At 47.0% G+C, this 25,789-nt stretch overlaps 1 protein-coding gene across 1 annotated transcript; it reads right to left on the bottom strand.

Annotated features, from left to right (window-relative positions):
* On the bottom strand, positions 1 to 25,789 carry LOC147884520 (RNA cyclase family protein). The gene is made up of 6 exons (XM_087397637.1): positions 25,377 to 25,789; positions 25,153 to 25,302; positions 24,849 to 25,030; positions 24,570 to 24,745; positions 565 to 757; positions 1 to 474 (listed from the first exon to the last, which is right to left on the bottom strand). Exons 1-6 carry the CDS (start codon positions 25,570 to 25,572, stop codon positions 265 to 267), a joined length of 1,107 nt encoding a protein of 368 aa, XP_087253763.1. The 5' UTR covers positions 25,573 to 25,789; the 3' UTR covers positions 1 to 264.

Here is a 25,789-nt window from a genome sequence, read left to right as displayed (position 1 = left end):
AACACAGAACTCCAACATGAGAGCCAGAGTATCGTTAAAAAATAAATCAAACCACACACATGGAAATCCAAGATGTAGCCCATGATCCATTCATCCTACTACCTTGGTTAAGGCCAGGAATTATATTTCAAGAGTACGTTTTCAAAGGACACATTTCTCAAATGAAAAAATAAAAATCATCATGGATATTATTGGAAACCAATAAGAGTCCTTCCCAACTCACGTGATGCTGAACAACAAACACTTGTCATAAATATACATTCCCTATGAAATTTTTCTAGTTATATTTCGGTAGCCACTGCCTACGCAAGTCAGGATAATGGTTCCTGTTGCTGGGTCAGGCCGTATGCTGAACTGAACTTTCAAAAACTCTTTGATTAACCGGAGTACCCTGATAGCATTGAGGGAAAGCTTTCCGACTCTTACTTTGCAAACATCCTCCGGGCACAACGCACATAGCAGAAAAAGCAGGCCCTGCATATATAAGAACATTAATCATCACGAAAGCACCTGAGACAAAATTATTTGTTTCAGATTTGTGTAAAGTTGTGATGAAAGAACCACCTGATGAGAAGAGTCTACAACACCGCCTTGCTTTATTTCCTCCAGCAGCAATCTTGCTGCTTGCATTCCAAGATCTTCAGGCAATACAAGACTTTGGTTTTCATGTTGTGAAGTGTGATTCGCAGCTGACTCTGCACTTACGAGGCAACCTGTAGTAGTCTCAGCCACCAACGAGATTCCATACCCTGGAGAGCTTCACAGCAATAATATGAACCATCAGCTTTATCCATACACCTCAATGTTAGGCATAAAATTAACTCGCAAAGAAAACTTTGTTTTACCAGATCACATGCATGCATGCATACACACCTTCTAAAGGAAGCAACCAGATTTTTTAGGACTTTGTAGTTCTGAACACTACTCTTAAAGGAAATATCAGTGAAGAAAGCACAAAGCACCAAGATTTTAGGACTTCATAATTCTGAACAGTACTCTTGAAGGAAGACAAGCTTACTGTTTGAAAGGTCACGACCCCAGACAAAGACTGTTGGAATGTATAGGGTCAACTCCCCATCTGTAAGCCACCATATAAGCAGGACAAGGGGGAGACCAGACCTGTAGAGGGAGGGATTGAGACAGTGTAATGAAGGTGACGGGACAGCTGTAGAAAGAAAGAAAGTTTATTAAAGTCTTCGGAAGACCAATGGGTCTATGAGACTGAAAATCCTGATACAACAAGCTGTGGTAGTGGAGCTACTAAACGAGCATCCATACCAATGCAAAATGCAAAAATGCAGAATGGCAGTACTAAGTCCTAAGTACAACATAGTCATGTTGATGGTCGACTATATATCAATCTCAGCATCATCATCAATATCATCATCATCCTCGGCAACAGCAAGATATCAGGATGAATGAGGCAGTGGAGGCATAAAGTCGGCAATAGAGTGCTGTCCGCCACTCAGAGGTGCGGTCCTGGCACGTCTCCTGGTCGTAGCTCTGCATCTAACCAGGGCTACTATGACCCCCGTCAGTCGGGCTCCGACTCTAAACAAGGAGGGGATGTCTCCAAGTGTGATGAGTGTGTCGACCCTCTGTTTGAGCTGTCGGGTCACGAGCTCCAGGTCACGGTCATGTCAAGGCCTCATCTCATTGGGGTCCATGTGATCTAGCTGAAAGAACTCCGTGATAGAGCTTTGAGAGGGATCAACCGAGGAAGAAGTCTGCTCCTGTCTCCGTGCTCGGAGTATCCTCTCGCGGTGTCTAAGTGCCTCATGAATGAAACCTGCCAAACACCGCTAGGAGAGGAAACGGGCTAAAATCCCATAACTATCCCTGAAGAGGCAGTGGAAACGTCCTCGTATCTCATAGTACACAGGACACCTGAAGATGAAATGCTCCTCTGTCTCAACCTCCTATATGTCACACAGTGTGCATATGCGCCGCTCCCTGGGTAGTCGCTCAGCTCTGCCGCTCTCGATGCGAAGTCTGTGTTGTGAAGAGACCCGGAACTGCCCAAGAGAGATCCTCAACGAGTGTGTATCCTAGTGGGTCAATGAAACCCTCCGCTGTGATATGTAAGAAGTGATCTCTGTAGAAGCTAAGCTTCACTGGGAGTTCACTCACTCCCAACCAGGTCCGAAAAGTGTGTAGTTGTAGTAGATCCTCACGGATAACCTGGTTAACCTTGTGTGATAAGAGGGGAGAAAACAGAGCATCCATGCTATACTGGAAGGGAGGTAGTCTATCCATGTGGAGCCCCAGTCGCTCAAACCATCTCTCTGTACGTGCATACCAGCACCTCTGATCTCCTCCTTCTTCAAGTGCCATAGAGCTATCCATGGTAGCCTGCTACGCCCCGAGGTATAATCCCCATATTCCCTAACTCGGTACAAATATGTGATGACCTGAAATGCAGCATCTAGCTGTAAAGGGAGTGACCCAAACTCAGCTTGAATGATCTAGTGAGGAACGGATGACTTACCACGAATCATCCGTGATAACATGAGAACCTGTAGCCGCTCCACACGGGCCCACTCTATATCCAACAAGTCTGGCCCCCAACAAGGGCTGCCGTACATCCCTGTTGGACGAGCCAAGGAGTCAAAAAGCAACCCCTTGGTGCAAGGATCCTGAAAGTGCGAGCAGCAGCACTGCCTCTCTAGTCTAGCCAATGAGGCATACCCTCTACTCAAGCGTGCCTGCATCGCGGGTCTCATAGTGAAGCTCGGTCCGGAGAAGATAACCCCAAGATAAGTGTATGATGAAACTATCTCAACAGATGGCCCCGCAAATGTGAAGTGCTCCTAACGCATAATGGCTCTAGATGTATTGAAGATCATGACCTTGGTTTTACCCAGGTTGACCTTCAAACCATGAGACTCACAAAAGGACTGTAGTGCGTCTAGGTGTTTCTGAAGCCCCTCTGCTGAGGAAGACAAGAGAGCCACGTCATCTGCATAGAGCAAAATCTGGATCAGCCAAGAGAGCAACCTACACCCCCTGTGTCTACATTATTGTCTCAAGCTCGTCAATGTAGAGGCTAAACAAGGTAGGCGACAAAGGACACCCTTGTTTGACCCCGATGGTACTCATGATCTCGTCTGTCCACCCGGATCCTGCCCGAACTCTGCCAGAAACTCTCTCGTAAAGTGCCATGACAGCCCAAATGATGTCCGGGTCATAACCCAAGTCCTGTAGGCGCCGTATGAGGCGGGCTCTCGGGACTGTGTCAAATGCCTTCCGAAAATCCACAAAGCAACAATAAACCCTCTGCTTCCATGACCTCGCCTCCTCGATGATACATCTGAGCATGAGAATGTGGTCCATGGCTCCATGATCACGCCGGAATCCGGCTTGTCCTGCTGCTCTAAGTCCTCGACACTCTGCAAATCTGCTAACCTCGGAAACAAGTACTGATGCATAAATCTTGGACATGACATGTCCAATCATAATGATCATGTAGTTCTCCGGGCTCATGGGATCCCCTGCCTTGTGGATGGGTGAGATAGTGTTAATGGTCCAAGTGTGTGGAAATCCCAAACAAACGGCTTCATTAAAAAGCTTTGCTAAGATCGGGGCTAGGAGGTGAATCCCATATGCAATGAACTCAGTGCATAGCCCCTCATCATCCTTCGCTCGGCCATTATGAAGTTTCATTACGGCATCCTTTACCCCTCCTCTAGTAAAGAGGGTGCAGGATGTGGGACGAGGCATATGTGAGAGGTTAGGGACTGGCTGATTTGGGATGTCATAAAGTATGCGTGCATAATCAAACCAGATCTGGGTGTCAGTGAGTGGCGGAGGGCACCGTCCTTCTAGAAATCTCCGCCAGATGTCCTTAGAGTTGTTACTAAACAAAATGTTCAGTAGTTCCTCCTCATTCCGACGAACGAAGTCTAGTTTCTTCCTCCATACCAGTCTACGGTATTCACGTAGCGTATCTGGTGCGCTTGGAAGACTGTTTTTGGTTTCGAATCTGAGTTGACAGTGTAAGGCCTTACACTCATCATCGTACCAACTATTACAGGGTACGGTTCCAGGGGGTGGTAGACGGGTGGAGCGGGTGATGTGAAAAAAAGCATGAATGGAAGCCTCGTGTAGTGAGCGGGTGACAAGGGCAGCACGATCCTCTAAAAGGAGTATGAAGTCAATATAAGCGAGAAGTATGTACAAACGGCCAGAGTAAGAAGGTGAGTGATCCCGATCAAAGCGCATATCGTGGTAGGTGGAGTAAGCACTGAGTGGGGTGGAAGGTGCTGTGTGAAGGGAGGTGGAGATGCGAAAGAAAATGTATGTATGATCAGCCCCTGGGGGGAGAGGTGCTACAGTAAGGTCAGTAATGCGAGATGTGAAGACAGGGAATCCCATGATGTAATCAACAACACTGGAGCCTCCCCCATGTGGAAAGCATGTGAAACCACCTGAAGCGGGCCATCTGTCAAGACCATTATAGATAATGAGATCATGTATCCTACCGAGGTCTAATAGGGCCTGCCCATAAGATGAGAATGGACCTCGCCTGTCAGTTGAAACTCGTAGCATACCTGCCTCCTCAAGGTCAACATCTGACAGTAGAGTGGAATCATCTCTGAAGTCAAGAAGTGGTACCTGACAGGCCCTTGTCCTCGCGTTGAAGTCCCCCACTAGAAGGACTTCTCCGCGGCTAGAAAAGTCAACGATGGACTAATAAAGGGAAGCAAATGGGGATGTCTCATCATCACCTCAAATATCTCTGGCAAAGTGGGAGGTCTCCGACGAGAAGTAGCAAACTGCGACAAACAGATCCCGGCTGTACATGTGTCGTATCCAGATCCAAAGAAATCTGGAATGTGTATCTCTCTGCTCTACTGAAATGATCCTCCGAAGTGTGGATCTGAAAAGGACTGCAACTCCACCTGAACCTCAAACTCCTCCTATACCCCTCGTCTCATCTCTGTAGGCAGACTCCCATGTATATCCGCTGACTATTGGAAGAGTGCGCTCTGGACTCTGATGTGTCTCTGTATAGAAGACTATGTCGTGGCCTGTATAGGATTCCGAGAAGTTTCCTGGTTCTGACCATAAGGTACCATTACAGTTCCAAATGGTGCAAGACAGGGTCTCGGATATCTGAGTCTCATAGACCCCGCTTCCCTATGTAGGGAAGGGAGTAGGTGCCCTACGGGGGCCTGTAAGAAGTCATCCCTCTCGTACCACTGCCCACTTCCCCTCCTTCCGGGCCTGATCCCACTGCTGCAGCAAAGAGCGCCTCTCCTCAACCTATAGAAGTGTGAGGTCCTCATCCATAGAGATCGCTGGCTGATCTCGAAGGACTGACCTGCGTCGTAGAGCTGAAAGTCGTGACTGAGTGTCATGGAACCGTATGATCAGGGGTTGCTCTCGGTTGGGATCTCTCCCCACCCGCCATGCCCTCTCTATCCTGTGCTCAGCCACACCCAGGGTAGCGGCCACGAACACAATCGCATCTACCATCAGTGTAGCCTCAGTGCGTGGGATCCCGCGTACTCTAATGTTGAGAGCCTTACTAGCTCTCTGCTGCTGCTCCATGAGGGTAGCCGAAACGATTACCCTTGCGGGTTCCCGTTTGGTCACGTCAACCCATCTGGAAGTCTCCTCAATAGCAGATTGCATGCTCGCAATCTGTGCCTCAACCACCGGGGTACTCCCCGGGACAGTGTGTATGGCTGTGACCTCTTGTCGGAGCTGCATGATATCCTGTCTAAGTCCCTGAATAAGACCCGCCTGCTCCCGAATGGCCCTAGCCTGTTCCTGTATGATGCGGCTCTGCTCCTGGTTGAAGCGGACCTGCTCCCGTGCGAAGCGAGTTAGCTCCATCTCACACTCACAGAAACTATGTATCTCCGTGAGCAAGGTCTCACGGGCCTCTGGTGTATCAGCCCACCCATGTCCATGCTGAAACTGTGGTGACTGTGGCATGAAAGAGTGGGACTGAGTCCGGAAACTGGACGGTGACTGAGTGAGGAATGAGGGGAAGGGAAAGATAGCAGAAGGAAGGGATAAGTAGGGGAGGCCAAAATAGCAGAAAGGAATGAGGGGAAGGGAAAGATAGCAGAAGGAAGGGATAAGTAGGGGAGGCGAGAGAGAGAGAGAGAGAGAGAGAGAGAGAGAGAGGTGTGGAAGGAAGGATATACTATTCCTATGGTAAGCCATTCACAATCATCAGCTATTGTTAGAAAAGGAATATGGTCTTGCCTTATTTATGTTGCTGAAAAGGAATTCCAGAAGAGATTTCTACAAAAGGAAGTTCCAGAAGAGATTTCTACAATACACTTAGTCAAGAAAGGTTAAACTTTCTTTAAAAATTTTCAAAAAGTTTCTCACAAGAGTTGCCTAGCCAATGTCCACCAAAAAGGCCTGAAGACCATAAGATTTTCTCGACCTAATAGACCTCCATATCGAGCAAGTCGAATCCAACAAGATGAGTTCTTTAAGCAAGTTCAAGAACTTCTGGAGAAAGGCCCAATCTGCCCCATTTTACTCTCCTATCTTACCAGTCCTCAAGAAAGATGGATCTTTCAAGAAATGTATTGACTATAGCACCTTGAATAAACAGAACATAAAAAATGTTTCCTTATTCCTCGAATAGATGACAGTTTTGATCGTCTGGATGGCTATCATCAGCTTGGAGTGGCACCTGAAAATATTCATGAAACTGCCTTTCGAACAACTTTTGGAGTTTATAAGTATCTAGTAATGCCTTTGGCCTTACTATAACAGGCTAATAGAACAATTATTTAGAGACCATCCAGAATTCACAGAAGTTTTTATTCGATGGCATTCTTATTTTTAGTAAGAATGAGAAAGCATTTGACAACTGTGTTCAAAGTCTTAACAGAAAATGCCCTTTTGATTAATGACAAGACTGAATTCTTTCAAGCAAAAATCCAATACCTAGGCCATATCATCTCCAAAGATGGCATGGCGGAGGTGGCTTAGGGTTGATGTGGCTGCCACATGGGCAGCATATAGGCTGCCATGTGGGCAGCATACAAGCTCAGAAAAGCATTGACATGAGGCTGCCACATGGGCAGCACATGGGCTGCCATGTGGGCAGCACAATTAGGAAAGTACTTGGCAAGGTAGAGCTCTCCAGAAGGGCAGGATTGGTGCGGGACTGCAACAAGAATGTCAGGAATAGAGAGGAGCATATTTGCACAGGTGTTCCAGCATGGAGAGCAGTACGGATCTGTATGTGACTGTGGAGCTGCAGTACGGATCTGCTAGGAGCAAATCAGAGGGGCAGATTTGTACGGAACAAAGGCACCCTGGTACAGGTGTATACAGAGGCCTGCAATGTGACTGTGGAGCTGCAGTACGGATCTGCTAGGAGCAAATCAGAGGGGCAGATTTGTACGGAACAAAGGCACCCTGGTACAGGTGTATACAGAGGCCTGCAGCAGCCTGTATGATGGTGTGGCAGGTGTCCTAGGGCTGGAGAAGGTCCAGGAATGAATGCAGACCAGAGGACTGTTAGAAATCGACCAACAGAGGGTACGCACAGCACAAGACTGAAAGACTAGCCCAGGAGCTCACACAATATGTGTGGGGTGTAGAATCACAAACTTCTTAAACTTATATGCATCAAATAGATGTGCAGACTCAACAACAGACAATGATCCAGCCAGATATAGAAGCTACCAAAAGAATATATATTTCCGTCCAAAGCTATGGACACAATACAAAGAGAGAGAGATCCAAAGTCCCACCACAGCGTGGTCCTCTGATCTTACCATGTACTTCCACTATCTGTTGGGGTAAAGGCTCTATGGCCACCCAAGTACAGTTAGTACACTTAGTACTTTATTTGTTAAGTACACTAAGTACACCGTACTTAGTGTTGTAACCTTATCCTTTCATATAAAAGGTTGACTGTGTGCTAGGGGAGGTACACACATACGTTTTATCCCCACACTTCTTGTGTCTTATCCTGCTTGTGTGTGTCAGTGTGCTCCCTACTCTCCCTTCCACAACTGGTACGCTGCTGTTGTGGCTGATTCGCAGCCTGCCTGAATTGTACAGGATGTCCCGAGTCATCAATGTCAACCTCTGAAGCATCAAAAGGCTTATCTGCTGCCTTAAACATACATGACTCATCAAATAAGACATCATTGCTGCGTATTAGCTTCTTATTCACAGGATCCCATAGGCGGTAACCCATCTCACCACTGTCACCATATCCAAGAAAAATGCATTTAAGAGACTTAGGATCAAGCTTGCTGCGATTTTCTCTGCGTATATGCACGTACGCAGTGCAGCCAAAGACCCTCAAATGCTTATAGGAAGGAGGTTTTCCTGTCCAAAGCTCCTCTGGCACTCTGCCATCTAGTCTTTTATTTGGTGACCTATTGATGAGGTGTACTGCTGTTTTTACAGCTTCAGCCCAAAATCCATGAGGTAAAGCAGCATGTGACATCATAGAGCGAGACTTTTCCTGTATGGTTCTATTCATACGCTCTGCAGTGCCATTTTGCGCTGGACTGTAAGGAGCAGTGAGTTCTCTTTTAATACCTCTAGCATCACAAAATGCATTGAATGCAGCAGGTCCAAATGGACAGCCCGCAGTGGCGGAAGATGTACTACGTGACATGCCACCTTTAGAAGACCTCCCAGGCATAATTCTGCAGCCTGATCTACTAGAACAGCAACCTGTTTTAGGTGAGCAGCAAGTTGGACAGCAAGACCAATGGGTCCGAAGGTCCACTCGACAAATGAAACCGCCAGACAGATTTGTTCCAGGAGCAGATTTTATTATGCTTACAGATTGTGGAGAACCTTCCTGTTACAAGGAAGCCGTGCAAATGCATGATAAAAGGCTATGGGAACTAGCCATGAAGTCTGAAATGGACAGTCTCCATAAAAATGGTACTTGGGAATTGGTGCAGTTGCCTAAGGGCATGAAAGTACTGCCATGCAAGTGGGTGTATAGATTGAAAGTCACACTTGGAGCTAAGCCAAGGTATAAAGCCAGGTTGGTTGCCAAGGGCTTTAAGCAGGAGTATGGTGTCGATTTTGATGAGATCTTTTCTCCAATGGTTAAGATGACCACACTCAGGATTGTACTTGCTTTGGTTGCATGTGAGAATTTGGAATTATGCCAAATGGATGTGAAGACAGCCTTTCTTCACGGTGATCTACATGAGGAGATCTACATGCAGCAGCCAGAAGGATTTGCAGTCAAGGGCAAGGAGTCACTTGTATGCAAGCTTAAAAAGAGCTTTTACGGGCTGAAACAGGCACCAAGGGAATGGTATAAGAAATTTGATACCTTCATGAAGTCCCAAGGTTTCAGGAGAAGTGATGACGATCACTGCTTATATACCAAAAGGGCTGCAAATGGCAGCTTAATCATTCTCATTTTATATGTGGATGACATGCTTATTGCTGGTAGAGCTCGTAAGGAGCTTGATGACCTTAAGAAAAGATTGCATGAGGCCTTTGATATGAAGGACCTTGGTGATGCAAATCACATACTGGGAATGCGGATACGGAGAGACAGGGGACAGCGTTTGTTGTATTTGTCTCAGACCGAATATATTGGCAAAGTATTGCACAGGTTTCATATGGAGGGGGGGAAAACCCTTAGTTCTCCATTGCCTCCGTATGTGAAACTCAGTGCAATGGACAGCCCACACTCAGATGCTGATAGGGCTGAAATGGCCAAGATTCCGTATGCTTCAGCTTGTGGCAGTCTCATGTATGCCATGGTTGCTACCAGACCTGATATTGCGTTTGCAGTGGGAGTGGTTAGCAGGTATATGGCAAATCCAGGCAAGAAGCATTGGAATGCAGTGAAAGGTATCATGACATACCTGAAGGGCACACAGGAGTTGTGCATATGCTTTGGCAAGCGAGATGCAAAGGTGCATGGTTATGTGGATTCAGATTTTGCTGGTCATCCCGATAACCGGAAGTCTACTACCGGTTATGTTTATACATTCACTGGAGGTGCAGTGTCATGGATGTCAAGGATGCAGCAGTGCATAGCCTTGTCTACTACGGAAGCTGAATATATTGCAGCCACAGAGGCATGCAAGGAGGCCTTATGGTTATCTCGGCTAGTGGGAGATTTGGGCATTACAGGTGATATTCCATTGTTGCATTGTGACAGTCAGAGTGCTATTCAGTTGGCACACAATCCTGTCTTTCATGCAAAGACAAAGCACATTGATGTAAAGTATCACTTCATCAGGGAGGTGATAGATGATAAGCTGATTCAGCTTGTCAAGATTCACACAGATGATAATCCAGCAGATCTGTTGACAAAAGGCTTGCCTGCAGAGCGGTTTGCACATTGCCGACAGTTGATGGGTATAGGTTGAGCCTCATTTATTTTTACTTGAGGGCATATTGCTTTTAAGTGGGAGGTTGTTGGGGTAAAGGCTCTATGGCCACCCAAGTACAGTTAGTACACTTAGTACTTTATTTGTTAAGTACACTAAGTACACCGTACTTAGTGTTGTAACCTTATCCTTTCATATAAAAGGTTGACTGTGTGCTAGGGGAGGTACACACATACGTTTTATCCCCACACTTCTTGTGTCTTATCCTGCTTGTGTGTGTCAGTGTGCTCCCTACTCTCCCTTCCACACTATCTGCCGGATATCTCTAGAACTTGAGCCCGCGTGCTCCACCTCGAGCGTATGTAGACTCTTCATCCAGATCACAACACCTTGCTGCCTTGAGAGACAGCCTAGGTCTCAGCCCTGTGAGCTCAGTCTGCAGCACTCCTCCCCACCTTCACCTCCAGGATGAGGCCCAAGGGAGTGGCTCCTGTCTGCTCCTCTTTGCTGAGTTGCTGGATGCACTGAATGAGGCACTAGGACTCCCTTTTATAGGCCCCAAGGGCCCCTTGAACTGACCGACTGGCCTGCCTCATAATGGCTGACTCAGCCTTCAAAAACCCACCCCTATCAGCCCTTTAACTTGGGCTGTGTGCCCTCTGCCTTTAAGTGGGGGCCCAGCCCCCCTTGTTTTGTGTGCCAGCTGCCTCCACACATCCCCATGCATGGGGCTGTGGCCAGGCCTATGTGGCCGACTAGCATACCTGGCCCTCTATAAGGGAAGGGTGCTGCCCGCTGCAGCCCCTCTCCCCCTTGCAGCACCTGGCCCATTCTTTGTGCTGCTGCCAGGCCCCTATACCTTCGCTTCTTTGCTGCTCTTCCGTCGCCTCGTGCCAGGCCAGATCTAAGGCTTGATGCCCCGCCATCTCTCCTGCACATCAGCTCCTTTGATGTGCCTTCTGAAGCTCAGTTTGCTGTGAGGTGCTGCCCATGTGGCAGCCCCCTCTTTCTCTCTCTTCTCTGGGCATCTTCTGCCCTAGGTCTCCCTCCCCCACGTTCTCCTCATCTAGGGGCTTACAGATGGGGAGGTGACTTTTCCAACACACCCTCTCACCGACACATCTCGGCCCAATGCCAACGCGTCGATGACGTTGTCCCAGCAGCTCCCATGATAAAACCCTCTGGCACAATCCAGTGTCGATTTCAGTTCCTAGCTTTTCAACCAGTGGCTCCTGCTCGTCTAGGTCCGGTCCTGCACAAGCAAACCATCCTGGTACACAGATCCATCCACGGTAGCACCCGTTGGCACCACCACCTTCAGTCATGTTCCAGCCTTCAAACTCGAGTAATCCAAACACCACGATCTTCCAATGGTCCCCCTCATAATGAGTGAACAACCTGGAGTCTTCCAGGCACCATGCTCTAAGGGCCTTGTCTCAACCCATCCTTCCTTTGGCAAGGTCCGCAACAAAAGAACCCATCTAGAGAAATGAAATCCCAAGAATATTTCCAGATAACCTCGACCAAGAACTCTCACTGAGCTCTCAAGCAGGTACTCTTTTGGCTTAGTACACCTTGTTCATCACCTTCCAGCAATCTTGTGTCCGAAATTTGAAGAAGCACCCACACTTCCCCTTCTACCTTCGAAGAAGGCCCATTCCTTCCAATCTCGCATTACCTGAGACATATGAAGAGCAGATTCTCTCCAAAGCATGCTATAAAGGCTTAATTTAAGAACATCAAGTACATACCAGATCATCATACTGCCTGCGTGCTTGCTCTGAAAGCAAACCATGCACCTCGTCGAGGCACATACCAATAACTTGTGCAATCCTATACTGTCCCCTTTTGAATTACAAGAGCCATCTGAACATGAAACCCTAGGGCACTCCATGGATATCCACCCTTGTGTCAGTATCAAAATTCAACAGCCACGCACCTGGGAGATTCCAAGCACTCCATGCTGTCCTTCACCTTCACAAAGGTTTCTGACTCCACGTCGGCCCACATCTTTAATGACATCATCACTGTGGTTTCTAGGTCGGCATATCTTACCTCAGTAACACAAGAAGATGTCACCAAGAATAGTTCTTCGATTGCCACAATAGCTTTGGATTTTGTGTCACCATCTGAATCTGAGTTGGACGACTCCTTGTTTTTCTGATCCCCCTTTTTCTTTCTGCAATCCTTCGCAAAATGGCCTGGCGTGCAGCACTTCTTCTACTGCTTCCTCTTCTTGGAAGTGTCTTCATCATCTCTAGAGTCATCCTTATTGGGCTTGCCACCGTTAGGCCAACCCTTGCCTTTGCCAACATTATCCTTTGCCAGCAACGCCTTATCATCGTTGTCGTTCTTGTAGAGCTTCTCCCTAGCTTCTTCCTGGAGTAGTAATGGACCCAACTCCTCAAAAGTCAAAGGTTTGGTTCTCTGTCCTGCTGTCAGTCGTAACAAAGCTTTTGAAACTCTGAGATAGCCTCCTCAATACCATCAAGGCCAACTGGTACAAGTCCACCTTCTAACCAACCAATGCTAGTTGATCCCTCACCACCTTGACCTTCGTCAAGTGGTCAATGTACAGAATCTCCTTCATCCATATCCAAGTTGTAGAGCTAATGCGTAAGAAGAAAGATACGTGATGTGTTATCTGTCTCGTACAAATCCTGCAAAATGGCCCACTCCTCTACCTACGTGTGGGTCATCTAGATGTGAGGAAGCACAGAGTCCACCGTAGTCCCTATGATCAATGCCAGGGCATGGGCATCTCTATCTTCCCAAGCTTTGAGCTCCTCTCCATCTATTGGTATGAGTATTCTCCCCTTGTTGTCCACCACATCCTTTGGCTTCACCTCCGTTCCCGTTGTCAGTTTCCACAATTTCCGAGCCACTAAATGACTCCGGATCTTCACCTTCCAGATAGGATAGTTAGTCCCATCCAGTTTGCTGGACTCTCCAAAGTTAGGGATGGTGAATGAAAGAACTGAAGGGAGTGAAGGGGGAAGAAAAACAAGAGGGAGAGAGTGAGAGAGAGAGAACTCCAAGATGTGCGGGTGTGAAGTGATGAGCCACACCACAAACTCAGTTGTGTTTTATTAGGATTAGGTTTACCCTATGACTGTCTTAAGACAGTCATAGGTGTCCTATCTTTTAATGAAGGGTTGGCAATGTGCCTTTACCCCAACAACCTCCCACCTAAAGGCCAATGTGCCTAAAGGGGAGAAAAGAATAAAAAATTACAGCAATATACAGTTACTGTATACAAGACCATAAAATAAGAATGGTCTCATCCTAATCCCATGATGTGGCGGCAATGTGCAAACCGCTCTGTAGGCAAGCTCTTAGTGAGCAAATCTGCAGGATTATCATCAGTATGCACTTTCACAAGCTCAAGTCGCTTGTCTTCCAGTACCTCCCTGATGAAATGATATTTCACTTCTATGTGCTTGGTCTTTTGATGAAAGACCGGATTCTTTGCCAACATGATAGCACTCTGACTATCACAATGCAAAACTGGCATATCTCCTGTAATGCCCAAATCTCCCACCAGCCGAGTAAGCCATATTGCTTCCTTGCAGGCCTCAGTGGCTGCAACACATATTCAGCTTCTGTGGTTGACAGTGCAACGCATTTCTGCAACCGAGACACCCATGATATAGCACCTCCTGCAAATGTGAAAATATAACCGGTAGTAGACTTCTGGTTATCTGCATTGCCTGCATAGTCTGAATCTGTAAAACCATGCACCAATGCATCTTGCCTACCATAGCATATGCACAAGTCTTTGGTACCCTTGAGATACCTCAAGACACCTTTCACTGCTTCCCAGTGTCGCTTGCCTGGATTTGCCATATACCTGCTGATGACTCCCACCGCAAAAGCAATATCCGGACGAGTGGCAACCATGGCATACATCAAAGAACCAACTGCAGATGCATACGGAACCTTGGCCATTTCAGCCTTATCATAATCTGATTTGGGGCTGTCCTTACTGCTGAGTTTTAAATGTGGAGGCAACGGGGTACTAATAGACTTCCCCCCCTCCATTTTAAACCTCTGCAGTACTTTGTCAATGTACTCTTTCTGTGACAGAAACAAAAGTCCCTTGGACCTGTCACGAGTAATCCGCATGCCAAGAATATGATTTGCATCACCCAAGTCTTTCATGTCAAAAGACTTATGCAGTTGTTTCTTCAAAGCACTAATCTCATGCTGAGATTTAGTGGCAATAAGCATGTCATCCACATATAGAATGAGTAGCATCAGACTGCCATCCTTTGCCCGTTTGGTGTACAAGCAATGATCGGTCTCACACCTATGATACCCTTGGGACTGCATGAAGGCATCAAACTTCTTGTACCATTCCCTTGGCGCCTGCTTGAGTCCATACAAGCTCCTTTTGAGCTTACACACAAGCTGCTCTTTCCCTTTAACACATATAGATCTCATCATGGAGATCTCCGTGAAGAAAAGCTGTCTTCACATCCATCTGACATAAATCCATGTCGTCATGAGCAACAAGAGTTAACACTGCTCTCAAAGTAGTCATCTTGACTACAGGGGAAAAGATCTCATCAAAGTCAATGCCCTTCTCCTGCTTAAATCCCTTGGCAACCAATCTGGCCTTATACCTCGGTAAAGCATTTGAATCCACTTTGACTTTGTAAACCCACTTGCATGGCAAAACCTTTCTGCCTGCAGGTAACTGCACCAAGTCCCATGTATCATTCTGAAGTAGGGAGTCCATTTCTGACTGCATGGCTTTCTCCCACTTCTTTTTCTCCGTTCTTCCCATAGCTTCCTTGAAGCTGGAAGGCTCACCACAATCTGTCAGCATGATAAAATCAGCCACATTATTGGCTCCTGGAACAAACCTGGCAGGAGGCCGTTGTACACGGGAGCTCCTCCTAACAAAATGTTCCGGATTAGGCTGCTGTCCAGCCTGTTCTTCATGCATGACAGGTGGCTGTACCACCATATCTGGCTGTGCTACAGCTCCATCTGCTGGCATATCCAGTGGTGCATTATTGGCAAAATTATCTGGCTGATTTTCAGCCTGTATACCCTCTTGAACAGGGTGATCTGCAGCAGCCTGCTGCTGCAGATAAATGGGCATTCTTTGCTGTCCAACATCATCATAAATAACCCTCCTGTATTCCACAGGTTGCACGGGTTCCTTGTGTACACTATCCTCCTTAAAGATGACATCATTGCTGCGTATAATCTTCCGTTTAACGGGATCCCATAACCTGTACCCCATTTCACCTTCGTCACCATAACCCATAAAGATGCATCTGATTGACTTTGGATCCAGTTTGGTGCGTAGTTCTTTGCGTACATGAGCAAAGCACTCGCAGCCAAATACACGTAAGTGCTTATATGAAGGTGGCTTGCCAGACCACACCTCCCCTGGCACTTTCAACTCCAAAGCCTTGTTTGGCGACCTGTTAATAATGTGAACTGCTGTTTGCACGGCTTCTGCCCAAAAGCCATGGGGTAATGCAACATAAGACAACATACATCGAACCTTCTCCTGAATAGTTCGATTCATCCGCTCACTTGCACCATTTTGAGATGCATTATGAGGGGCTGTGAGTTCCTGTTTGATGCCCTTAGCTTCGCAAAACTGCACAAAAGCATGTGACACATACTCACCCCCATTATCGGATCTGAGGCATTTCAGCCTACGACCTGTCCGATTCTCAACCTGAGCGACAAACTTCTTGAAAGCATCTAAGGCATCGCTTTTATGCTTCAAGAAATAGACCCACACTCTGCGTGTGGCATCATCAATAAAAGTAATGAAATACTTTGCACCCCCTAGTGATAACTGTGGCATCTCACACAAATCAGTGTGCACTAGATCAAGCGGTGCTCTATTCTGGGGAGTTCTCCTCTTATGAGGAGTCACAGAATGCTTGCCAAATATGCAATGATCACAAGTAGGCAAATCTGAAAAAGAAAGAGGCGGCAGATAACCCAAACGTGACAGTTCTTGCATTCCTTTAACAGACATGTGTCCCAACCGGCTATGCCACAATGAAACCTTTGGCAGCTCGGTTATGGCAACAACATGATTACCCACACTGGAAACATAAAGAGGGTACAAGGTATCACTCTTAAAACCCTCAGCCACTATAACCTGGCCATCAGTAATCACCCATTTGGAATCCCCAAATGTGGTGTGGTAACCACTGTCATCCAATAAGCCAGTGCTAATCAGATTTTTCTTGATTTGCGGCACATGGCGAACACCATCAAGCATAAATGATCGTCCATCAGGAAATACTATCTGTATACTGCCAATCCCTGCAATCTGACATGCATAGTTGTTCCCAAGATGAACAACTCCATGAGTACCTGTGTAGGAAGTAAACCACTCCCTATGAGGAGTAACATGAAAAGAGGCACCTGAATCCAAGAGCCAGGTGTGCATGTCATGGCCATCAATAACCAAAGCATGTGCTATTACAGCAGAAGAGCATAAAACATCATGTATGTCACTGTCACTATCCTCTGCTGCAACATTCACTGCATCCAAGTCATCTGCCTTGGCCTTGCCTTTGCCTTTGCTTGCATTTCCTGCATCCTTTGATTCAGCCTTCTTGGCTTTTTGATCCCGTATGAACTTGAAGCACTTAGACTTCACATGTCCCTTCTTGCCACAATAAAAGCATTCAATGTCCTTTTTGCCACGGGACTGACTGCGGGATTTGGACTTACTAGCAGATCTCCCCTTCTGCTGAGTCCTGCCTCTATCCTGTACCTGCAAGGCATTTGAAGACTTGCTGCTCGCATTATTCTTCCTGCTCATCTCCTCCATAAGGAGAGAGCTCTCTACATCAGCATAAATAAGAGTGACATTCGAGTTTGACAGGGTGGTCTTGAAAGTGTCCCAACTCTCGGGGAGGGTACACAACAAGAAAGTAGCCTTGAACTCCTCATCAAGGTTCAACCCCTGTGCAATCAGCTGTGTAAAGATGGCATTGAACTCACTCAAGTGTGAGGTCATAGCTGTACCTTCCTTCATGCGAAGATCGACCAGCTTCTTCAGCCAATAAACCTTACTGGCTGAGCTCTTTTGGGCATACAATTCTTCTAGTCTTTGCCATAGACCATAAGAGGTCTTTTCAGCCTGTACATTGAACACAAGAGTGTCTGAAATAGTGAGCATGATAGCTGCCCTCGCAGACAAATCAAGCTCTTCCCAGTCATCAGCTGCCATGTCAGATGGCTTGACACCCTTCACCCTTATGGGCTTAGCAATCTTCTTTAACAGAAGTACATTCAAGCACTGTTCTGCCCATAATGCATAGTTGTGTGCTCCTTCCAGTTTCTTTATGTTCAGAATCGAAGAATCACTTCCCCTTGATGCCATATCAGATAAGGAAAGTACCTGACTCCCTGGAAGTAAAAAAAACTGAATAAAAATTCTGATTTCTCAGAAAAAACCTGCTCTATTCAAGAGCCAGAAGCACTCTCAATGGTGCTGTTTTTACTGTCAGGAAAATCTGCAGCAAAACAGTAAATGACCCTGCAAATACTGTACCTTCTGACACACTGTACCGTGCTCAAAGAGGCATAAAAACAGTAAATTTCAGACTGCTGCTGCAGCTGCTCAACAAGTGCTTAACAGTGCATAATCATCTGACAAACCACAAACACTGCTGTAAACACTGATGTACTGACTGTACTGATCACTTCTCCCACCTCAGATGAGGTATTGCACTGAGTTAAATTGCATAAACCACTTGGCAAACACCCAAAAAAAAATAACACTTCAGCCTGTCACAAAACCTGCAACAGAAAATGGGATAAATCCCAAGCAATCACCCTTATACCAAGGGGAGAAAATGCATCTGAAGATCTCTGTCGGTAACCCAAGTGCTATCAAACAAAGTCTGGGCAAAAGCCCCTTGATCTGACACCTGAATCAAGTGGAGAACACCTCAACACTGAGGTAGCATGCAATATGAAAATCTCTCTGACAAAATCATCCACCAATGTAATGCATATACTGCCCTGTGTAGAAATGACATACACAGATCCCAACGTACAAACACTCAATGAGGAACCTTTTGAGCACTGTCAACGATGGACAGTTAGGGACCGAGTAAACTCGATGCGCCATGGCCAAGCGTGGCTCAACTGAAGTTCTCTGAGTGTTGCACAAGAAATGTGACCTGCAAGAAAATGTCACCTCGACACTACGGAAATCAAGACAAAAGTGTGCTCTCTGGCACCACACTGCCTCAAGGCATACAATGCATCACCTTCCGGGCAAAAGCCCTATGATCTGCTCACCTGTGAACTGAGATTCAAACCCAGTAAAAGCATATGTCCTCTTGCAAAATCAAGGCATTACATTCCCAGAACATAATAACTGTGCAATCAACCACACACTGTGGTTCTCTTCACCTCAAGCACGAGATGAATGAAAGTACTTGCTGTACTTTCAAGATAAGACAGTTTTGTGAACTGAAAAATGACCCTGAATCAAGAGGAATGAAGAGCAGAATGCTGTTTCAACTCTCTTTCTTCCCCAAACAAAAAAATGCCTTTTGTACTTTCGTACTTGCTGTACTTGTACAACAGCCAAATCCAAGGAGAAAAAAATTTCTTCTGACATAGATCCCGAAAAACCGGACAAATGTACCTCCCTGCTGCACAAAAAACGAAAACAGCTTCCTGTACCTGCGCTGTGGATATCCGTACGGCTGTACGACTCCTGTACGGAATCCGTACAACGGGTACGGATAACCGTACTTGAGCGCGCGCTGCGCGCTCTGGTTTCGCACAGCCTGGTGCTGTGCACAAGCTGCCCTTGCACAGACTAGCAGCTAGCAGCTAGGGAGTGAAGGAGAATGGGTAGGCTCTGATACCAGTTGAAGGGAGTGAAGGGGGAAGAAAAACAAGAGGGAGAGAGTGAGAGAGAGAGAACTCCAAGATGTGTGGGTGTGAAGTGATGAGCCACACCACAAACTCAATTGTGTTTTATTAGGATTAGGTTTACCCTATGACTGTCTTAAGACAGTCATAGGTGTCCTATCTTTTAATGAAGGGTTGGCAATGTGCCTTTACCCCAACAAGAACTCGATTGGGGCTGAAGAGGCTTCTGCTTCTGAAATCGCCATCTCTCCTGCTAAACCACACAGCAAAATCGAAAAGCAAACTCAACCTTCATAGACCAAAACTCTATACGCACCGGACTGAACCTGAGTCACCCTCCTTCTTGCAAGGGAACTATCCTCCAGTCGTGGAAGTCGATTCCCAAGAGCCTCTGAATCAAGGTCGTCCTTCAGCAAGGTTCCTGCCTTCACGCTCCCACACTTGTGAGCCTCCTACTTGGGCTATGATACCATGTTAGAAATCAACCAACAGAGGGTACGCACAGCAGAAGACTAATAGACTAGCCCAGGAGCTCACACTATGTATGTGGGGTGTAGAATCACAAACTTCTTAAATTTGTGTACATCAAATAGATGTGCAGACTCAGCAATAGACAATGATCCAACCAGATATAGAAGCTACCAAAAGAATATATATTTCCCTCCAAAGCTATGGACACAATACAAAGAGAGATAGATCCAAAGTCCCACCAAAGCGTGGTCCTTTGATCTTACCACGTACTTCTACTCCTCCCTCTCACCTTCACCTCCAGGAATAGGCCCAAGGAGTGGCTCCTGTCTGCAACTCTTTGCTGAGTTGCTGGATGCACTGAATGAGGCACTAGGACTCCCTTTTATAGGCCCCAAGGGCCCCTTGAACTGACCGACTGGCCTGCCTCATAATGGCCAACTCAGACTTCAAAAACCCGCCCCCACCAGCCCTTTAACTTGGGCTGTGGGCAGCTCTCTTGGGCTGTGTGCCCCCTGCCTTTAAGTGGGGGCCCAGCCCCCCTTGTTTTGTGTGCCAGCTGCCTCCACACACCCCCATGCATGGCTGGCCTATGTGGCCAACCAGCATACCTGGCCCTCTATAAGGGCAGGGCCCCTCCCTTCCTTGCAACACCTGGCCCATTCTTTGTGCTGCTGTGAGCCTATACCTTCACTTCTTTGCTGCTCTTCCATCGTCTCGTGCCAGGCCAGATCTAAGGCTTGATGCCCCGCCATCTCTCCTGCACATCAACTCCTTTGATGCACCTTCTGAAGCTCCAGTTTGCTGTGAGGTGCTACCCATGTGGCAGCCCTCTCTTTCTCTCTTCTCTGGGCATCTTCTGCCCTTGGTCTCCCTCCCCCATGCTCTCCTCATTTGGGGGCTTATAGATGGGGAGTTGACCTTTCCAAAAAGGACAGCACCAGTGATTTTTGAGGAGCTGGTTCCATTTCTTTTGCAGCAGGAGGCTCGAGAGAAGAAGTACGAAGAGGGATCCGCTAGTATGACAAATCCCTTAGAGCTCAAGGCAAGAGCAAAGGCAAGGGCAAGTTAAGCTTAGCAGTGGCAAGCCCAAGAAGGACAAAACCAATGATGGAGAAGACTCTTCGGATGAGGAAAACAAGAAGAAAAAAGAAGAAGAAGAAGAAGTGAAACGCCAGGCGATTTTGCGAAGGATTGCAGAAGAAGAAGGAAGATCAGAAGAACAAGAAGAAGTCCAACCCAAATTCGGAGGATATAGCTAATGTGGTGGTCAGTGGAGAGCTTTTCTTGGTGACATCTCCAGGTGTTGTTGAGGTAAGGTGTGCAGATCCCGATGTGACAGTCACTGTGTCTGACATTGAGATTGTTGACGGTCTGATTTGCTCACTCCCCTTTGGTTAACTTTTGGGTGCTCGGTGACTATGCTCATGAGTCCTTAACCCAGCCCGTGCAGTGCTCACATGAAGATGCTAGCTCTTGCAGCCCATGGGTGAGCGGTGCGTGCAAACGTGCTCGATTGTGATGCAAATGGATGTCAACTGGGAGGTCGGGGTTGCTATTGAAAGGGAAACCGTATGATGACGGGAGATTGAGCATATAAAATGAACAGAGAACATGAGCATATAAAATGAACAGAGAACAGAGAGCAATATAGACAAGATGAAAGCAAACCACACTTGTATCATATAAAAAAACATCTGTTACAATGGAGCCACCTCGTCTTAAATTGAGGACTCATCTAAGCAAGCTCCTATCCTAGCAAGCCAGAGAGGTCACACTCTCGTGAACAACCCTCACCTGCTCTCTATTACAATGCCTTTCTACTCAGTAGACTAACTGCAAAACCAACTTCTATTGCCGTTCGTCATTGGTCTGCCACCCTTAGCTTTAGGATGACTCCCTAGTTTCACTGCCTTAGCTTCACCACCGCTGATGTCCACCTGCTGCTGGGTGAAGTTAGCCAAAGATGTGCTCACCGCTTGGCAAGTTATCCACAAATGTGCTGCCATGTTTTACCAACCACGGGCACCACCTGCTCTCGCCTGTGTTGGTAAGTTTGCCATGGGTTCCACCCATGTTGGCCTGACCCAAGGGCCAACAGAGGTGTGGTCAGATGAGGAGTCAAAAACTGTCAAGGTGAAGGATAGCGTTGAGTGCTCATGTTCATCTAGGCGCTTGGCTGGTATTACTGACACGAGGGAGGATTTCTTAATGGGACCTAGGGACTCAAAAGTCAGATGGAGGCCGTGGCTTAGGGGGGGGCATTACAGGACTAACTACACATGGAAGGTGATGGTCCAAGTAAACTAGATATATTCTTGGGATTTGATTTCTCAAGATTCATGTTTGGCTAGAGACCTTGCCAAAGAGAGGACAGGTTGAAACAGACCCCAAGAGCATGGTGCCTGAAAGACTCCTGGCTGCTCATTATGACAAGGACAACTAGAAGATGGTGGCATCTGAATTGCTCGAGTTCGATGTATGTGCTACCAAGGATGGACCTGTGTACAAGGTCGGTTTGCTTATGCAGGGCCGAGCCTGGAGGAGTAAGAGCCCTTGGTTGAAAGGCCAAGAATCGACATCGAAACCACATTGTTCCAAAGGGCTTCAACATGGGAGCTGATGGAGCATCTTCATCGACGAGTTTGGAATTGGGCCAAGATGTGTCAGTGAGAGGGGGTGTTGGAAAAGTCGCCTCCCCATCTGTAAGCCCCCATATGAGGAGAGCATGGGGGAGGTGGACTTTGTCTACGACATGGGCAGCACATAGGCTGCCATGTGGCAGCACAATTAGGAAAGTACTTGGCAAGGTAGAGCCCTCCGGAAGGACAAGATTGGTGTGGGACTGCAACAAGAATGTCAAGAACAGAGAGGAGCATATTTGTGCAGGTGTTCAAGCATGACAGATGACATCAGCAACAGACAGCAATACGGATCTGTATGGGACTGTAGAGCTGCATGATGGATCTGCCAGGAGCAAATCACAGGGGCAGATTTGAACGAAACAAAGGCACCCTGGTACGCTGTGTACAGAGGCCTGTAGCAGCTTCTATGATGGTGTAGCAGGTGTCCTAGGGCTGGAGAAGGTCCAGGAACAGGCCGGGACAGGAGCTTTGAGGCGCCTGTTTGGAGAAGAATATGGCCTGGTTTGGGGCCTGGAAAGACTCCGACTGGGGCAGAGGAAGCCTGGGCCAGTGGCTTCCTGCCACGTGGCCAAGCAGGCCACCCATAGGTTGGTCAGGAGCAGCCAACCAAGTCAGGTACCACAGGCCTGCTGGTCGGTGTATTTGGGGCTGACTGGGTCGGTTGACCTAGGCTGCAAGTCAGCCAGTTTATGGCGCTGCAAGTCAGCCAGTTTATGGGGCACCTATAAAACGAGCCCATTGGGGGCTCACTTCTTATCCATTGGAAGCACCACTTCAGGAGCAGATTGGAGCAGCATACCATCCAGACTTGGGCCTTCATCCAGGGTATTTCGAGGGGCATAGGAAGAGGCTGATTGCTGCAGACAAAGACCTCAGAAGAGTCTTCATCCTAGGCTGACATTCAGGGCAGCAAGAACTGATCAAAGGGGGAGCTTGGCCCGCACCATTGACTGCGTTCCCGAGCAGCAAGGAGGACTGCCTTACCAGTGGCACGATTATGAGGCCCACCTAAGCTCATAGGGAGCACGTAGGCCAAGTGTTTTGAGAGTTCCACAGAGGTAGGAGAACACTGCTGGTTGTGTGCAAGGGTCCACATCTAGGTAGCACTCTGCTACTAAAGGGTGAGACACTGAGCATACATTTTGTTGTGGATGGAAAGATAAGTTCTGTTGGTTCTACATCTCTCCTGTGCATTGCTCATTTACTTACTGCACATGTATGTTAAGTACACATAAGGAAATAAGTTTGATTTCATACGGACACCCATGTGTCAATTCCTGGGACACTCTGTTAGTCTTTCTGCAGCTATTGATACCGATGAAGAGGCACGTAGTAGAAGGGAAGGGTTCTACAGCAGTAGGAGCAGTGGATAGAGTGATGCCATACTATAAGAATCCTAGTAACATGAAAGTATTAGTGAGCTGAGGAGTAAAAAGGAGACTATAAAGATAGCAGAGAACAAGAACATCTGTATTGCTTAGAATATCTAAAGTGTGTGATTAATACAATGAGGCCTCTCTTATATAAAGAGTGAAGAGCCACACATGAAAAGGTGTGTTCCGAAGAGTGTGTACCTCATGTGAACAGTGCAACCCTTGATGAGAAGGCACATTGTCCTCTTCATAAGTGTATGCCTCTTTGGAAGAATTGTGGTTCTTGATTGTAGCTCTGTGAAGGCTTGTGGCTTATGGGAAATGACCTATCGAAAAGGAATACCCTTCCACATGTGTCTATTCATCCAACCATCCATAAGTGTTCGGTTTAGGAAAGGAATGTGTCACGAATTGTGACAACACTCCCATTTAAAAGAAGACCCTGGTGAAAAAGATAAACTAGCATAGAATGAATCATATCTGATGCTGAAAATACTGCTGCACGATGTCAGTGTACTGCTGCACATCCTCATTTGTCTGCCAAGTAGCGTCATAATCATCAAGATCATGGCACTGGATGAGGAATGCAATGATGATGTGTCTTGCGCCATCTATACTCTCAAGAATTAGAAGAACATAGTCATCTTCAATTACTGGAACATAATCCCCAGAGGTGGACCATCATCATGCAAATACATGATTCTTCCATTAAACTTGTTTCTGGGAAAAGGGTATCTGGGACTGTTTGAAAGAAACTTTTCAAAAGACACATATCCGCCAACGGCTACAGAAGTTTGCAAATTGAGCAAGCACACCTACCCATAAAATTGGCCAACTTGAACAAACAATAGATATTCCTTCACACAAGGCACGGGAGAAAAAACCGAACTTACTTGCCAGATCCTTGACCCGTGTAATGATCTGTAAATATGTACACGTCAGGTAAAAATTGGTTCAGTACTCCACGAGCTGCATCAACCATACGATTGGACATTTGGGGAGAGATCCTTGTAGTGTAAGCCACTCCTCTTATTCTTTTCACCATACCTTCGTCCACCCATGTCACTGGCTGTGGCAGGAATCAGTATCAATGGGGACATTTAGATGGAGAAATTCGTTCTAGCTCAAAATAGACTTCAAAACTGAACTTTGCTTAGCAATTTCTATCATACACTTAGGCCATTGTGCACAATTGGGACTTTTAGATGCACTTCCCCGCCACCCTGCGGCGGAGCACCCCTGGTAAGAATCTTGAGCTCCACATCCTCTATGGGAATGCCAAATTGCTTTAACAAGGGCAAAGTAGTTATCCGGAACGTATCCACGCATGGATCCTTACTGTCATTGGTGATGCCTTCCAAATAATCACCAAAATTGAGTACGACAATTTCAGACACGGATATTTGTAGTCGATCCTAACTAGTGTGAACCAGTGCTTTCGAAAGCAGGATAAGCGAAAGGAGATGCTACGCTGACCTTTCAGAACAATGGAAAGGGGAGACTTTCCAAACAATCCCAAGATAATCAAGGGCTCTAGAAAGTAACCAACGGCCCGGCTGGTTCCACAAACATGAACAAGACCTCGTCCTCCCACAAGAAGACCGGGCTTGTACTTTAATTTGGTGCCTGCCAATCAATGTCAAAGTGAGAGAAATTCCACAAGGTCAAAGCATACAGCGGGAGATAATGCGATAGAGCACCGGTTTCGTTGATTTCGACGACGCAACCATCACTGACTTTCTCCAACAAGCGAAGGAACGAAGCCTCGAAGTCGCGCAACCCTGGAGCTGGGTCATCCGTTCTGATATCGTAGATGCGGATGGGAGTGCCGGTGAGAGTTGCAAGAAGCAGACGGTGCCTGAATTGCTGCGCTCCTCGCAACTGTCTCGTGGACATTGCTGCGAATGGCTCTTGTCTTATGTATGACTATCACTAGGCTACTTAAACCCCTCACGGCTAAAACCCTTACGGTTTTAGAAGCACTGCCCAAGGCAATAAATTTGGTTCTCTCTCTCTCTCTCTCTCTCTCTCTCTCTCTCTCGCTCGTTGGTTCTCCCCCGGGCAACCAGCTCAAGTGAGTTACACCTTCTTCACGCGGCAAGGGTGGTTTGTA

Source organism: Dipteris shenzhenensis, chromosome 26 (genome assembly GCF_047967505.1).
Source record: "Dipteris shenzhenensis isolate YYH24624 ecotype China chromosome 26, Dip_SZ_1.0, whole genome shotgun sequence".
Lineage (NCBI taxonomy): Eukaryota > Viridiplantae > Streptophyta > Polypodiopsida > Gleicheniales > Dipteridaceae > Dipteris > Dipteris shenzhenensis.
This window is presented reverse-complemented; position numbering and strand designations above follow the sequence as displayed.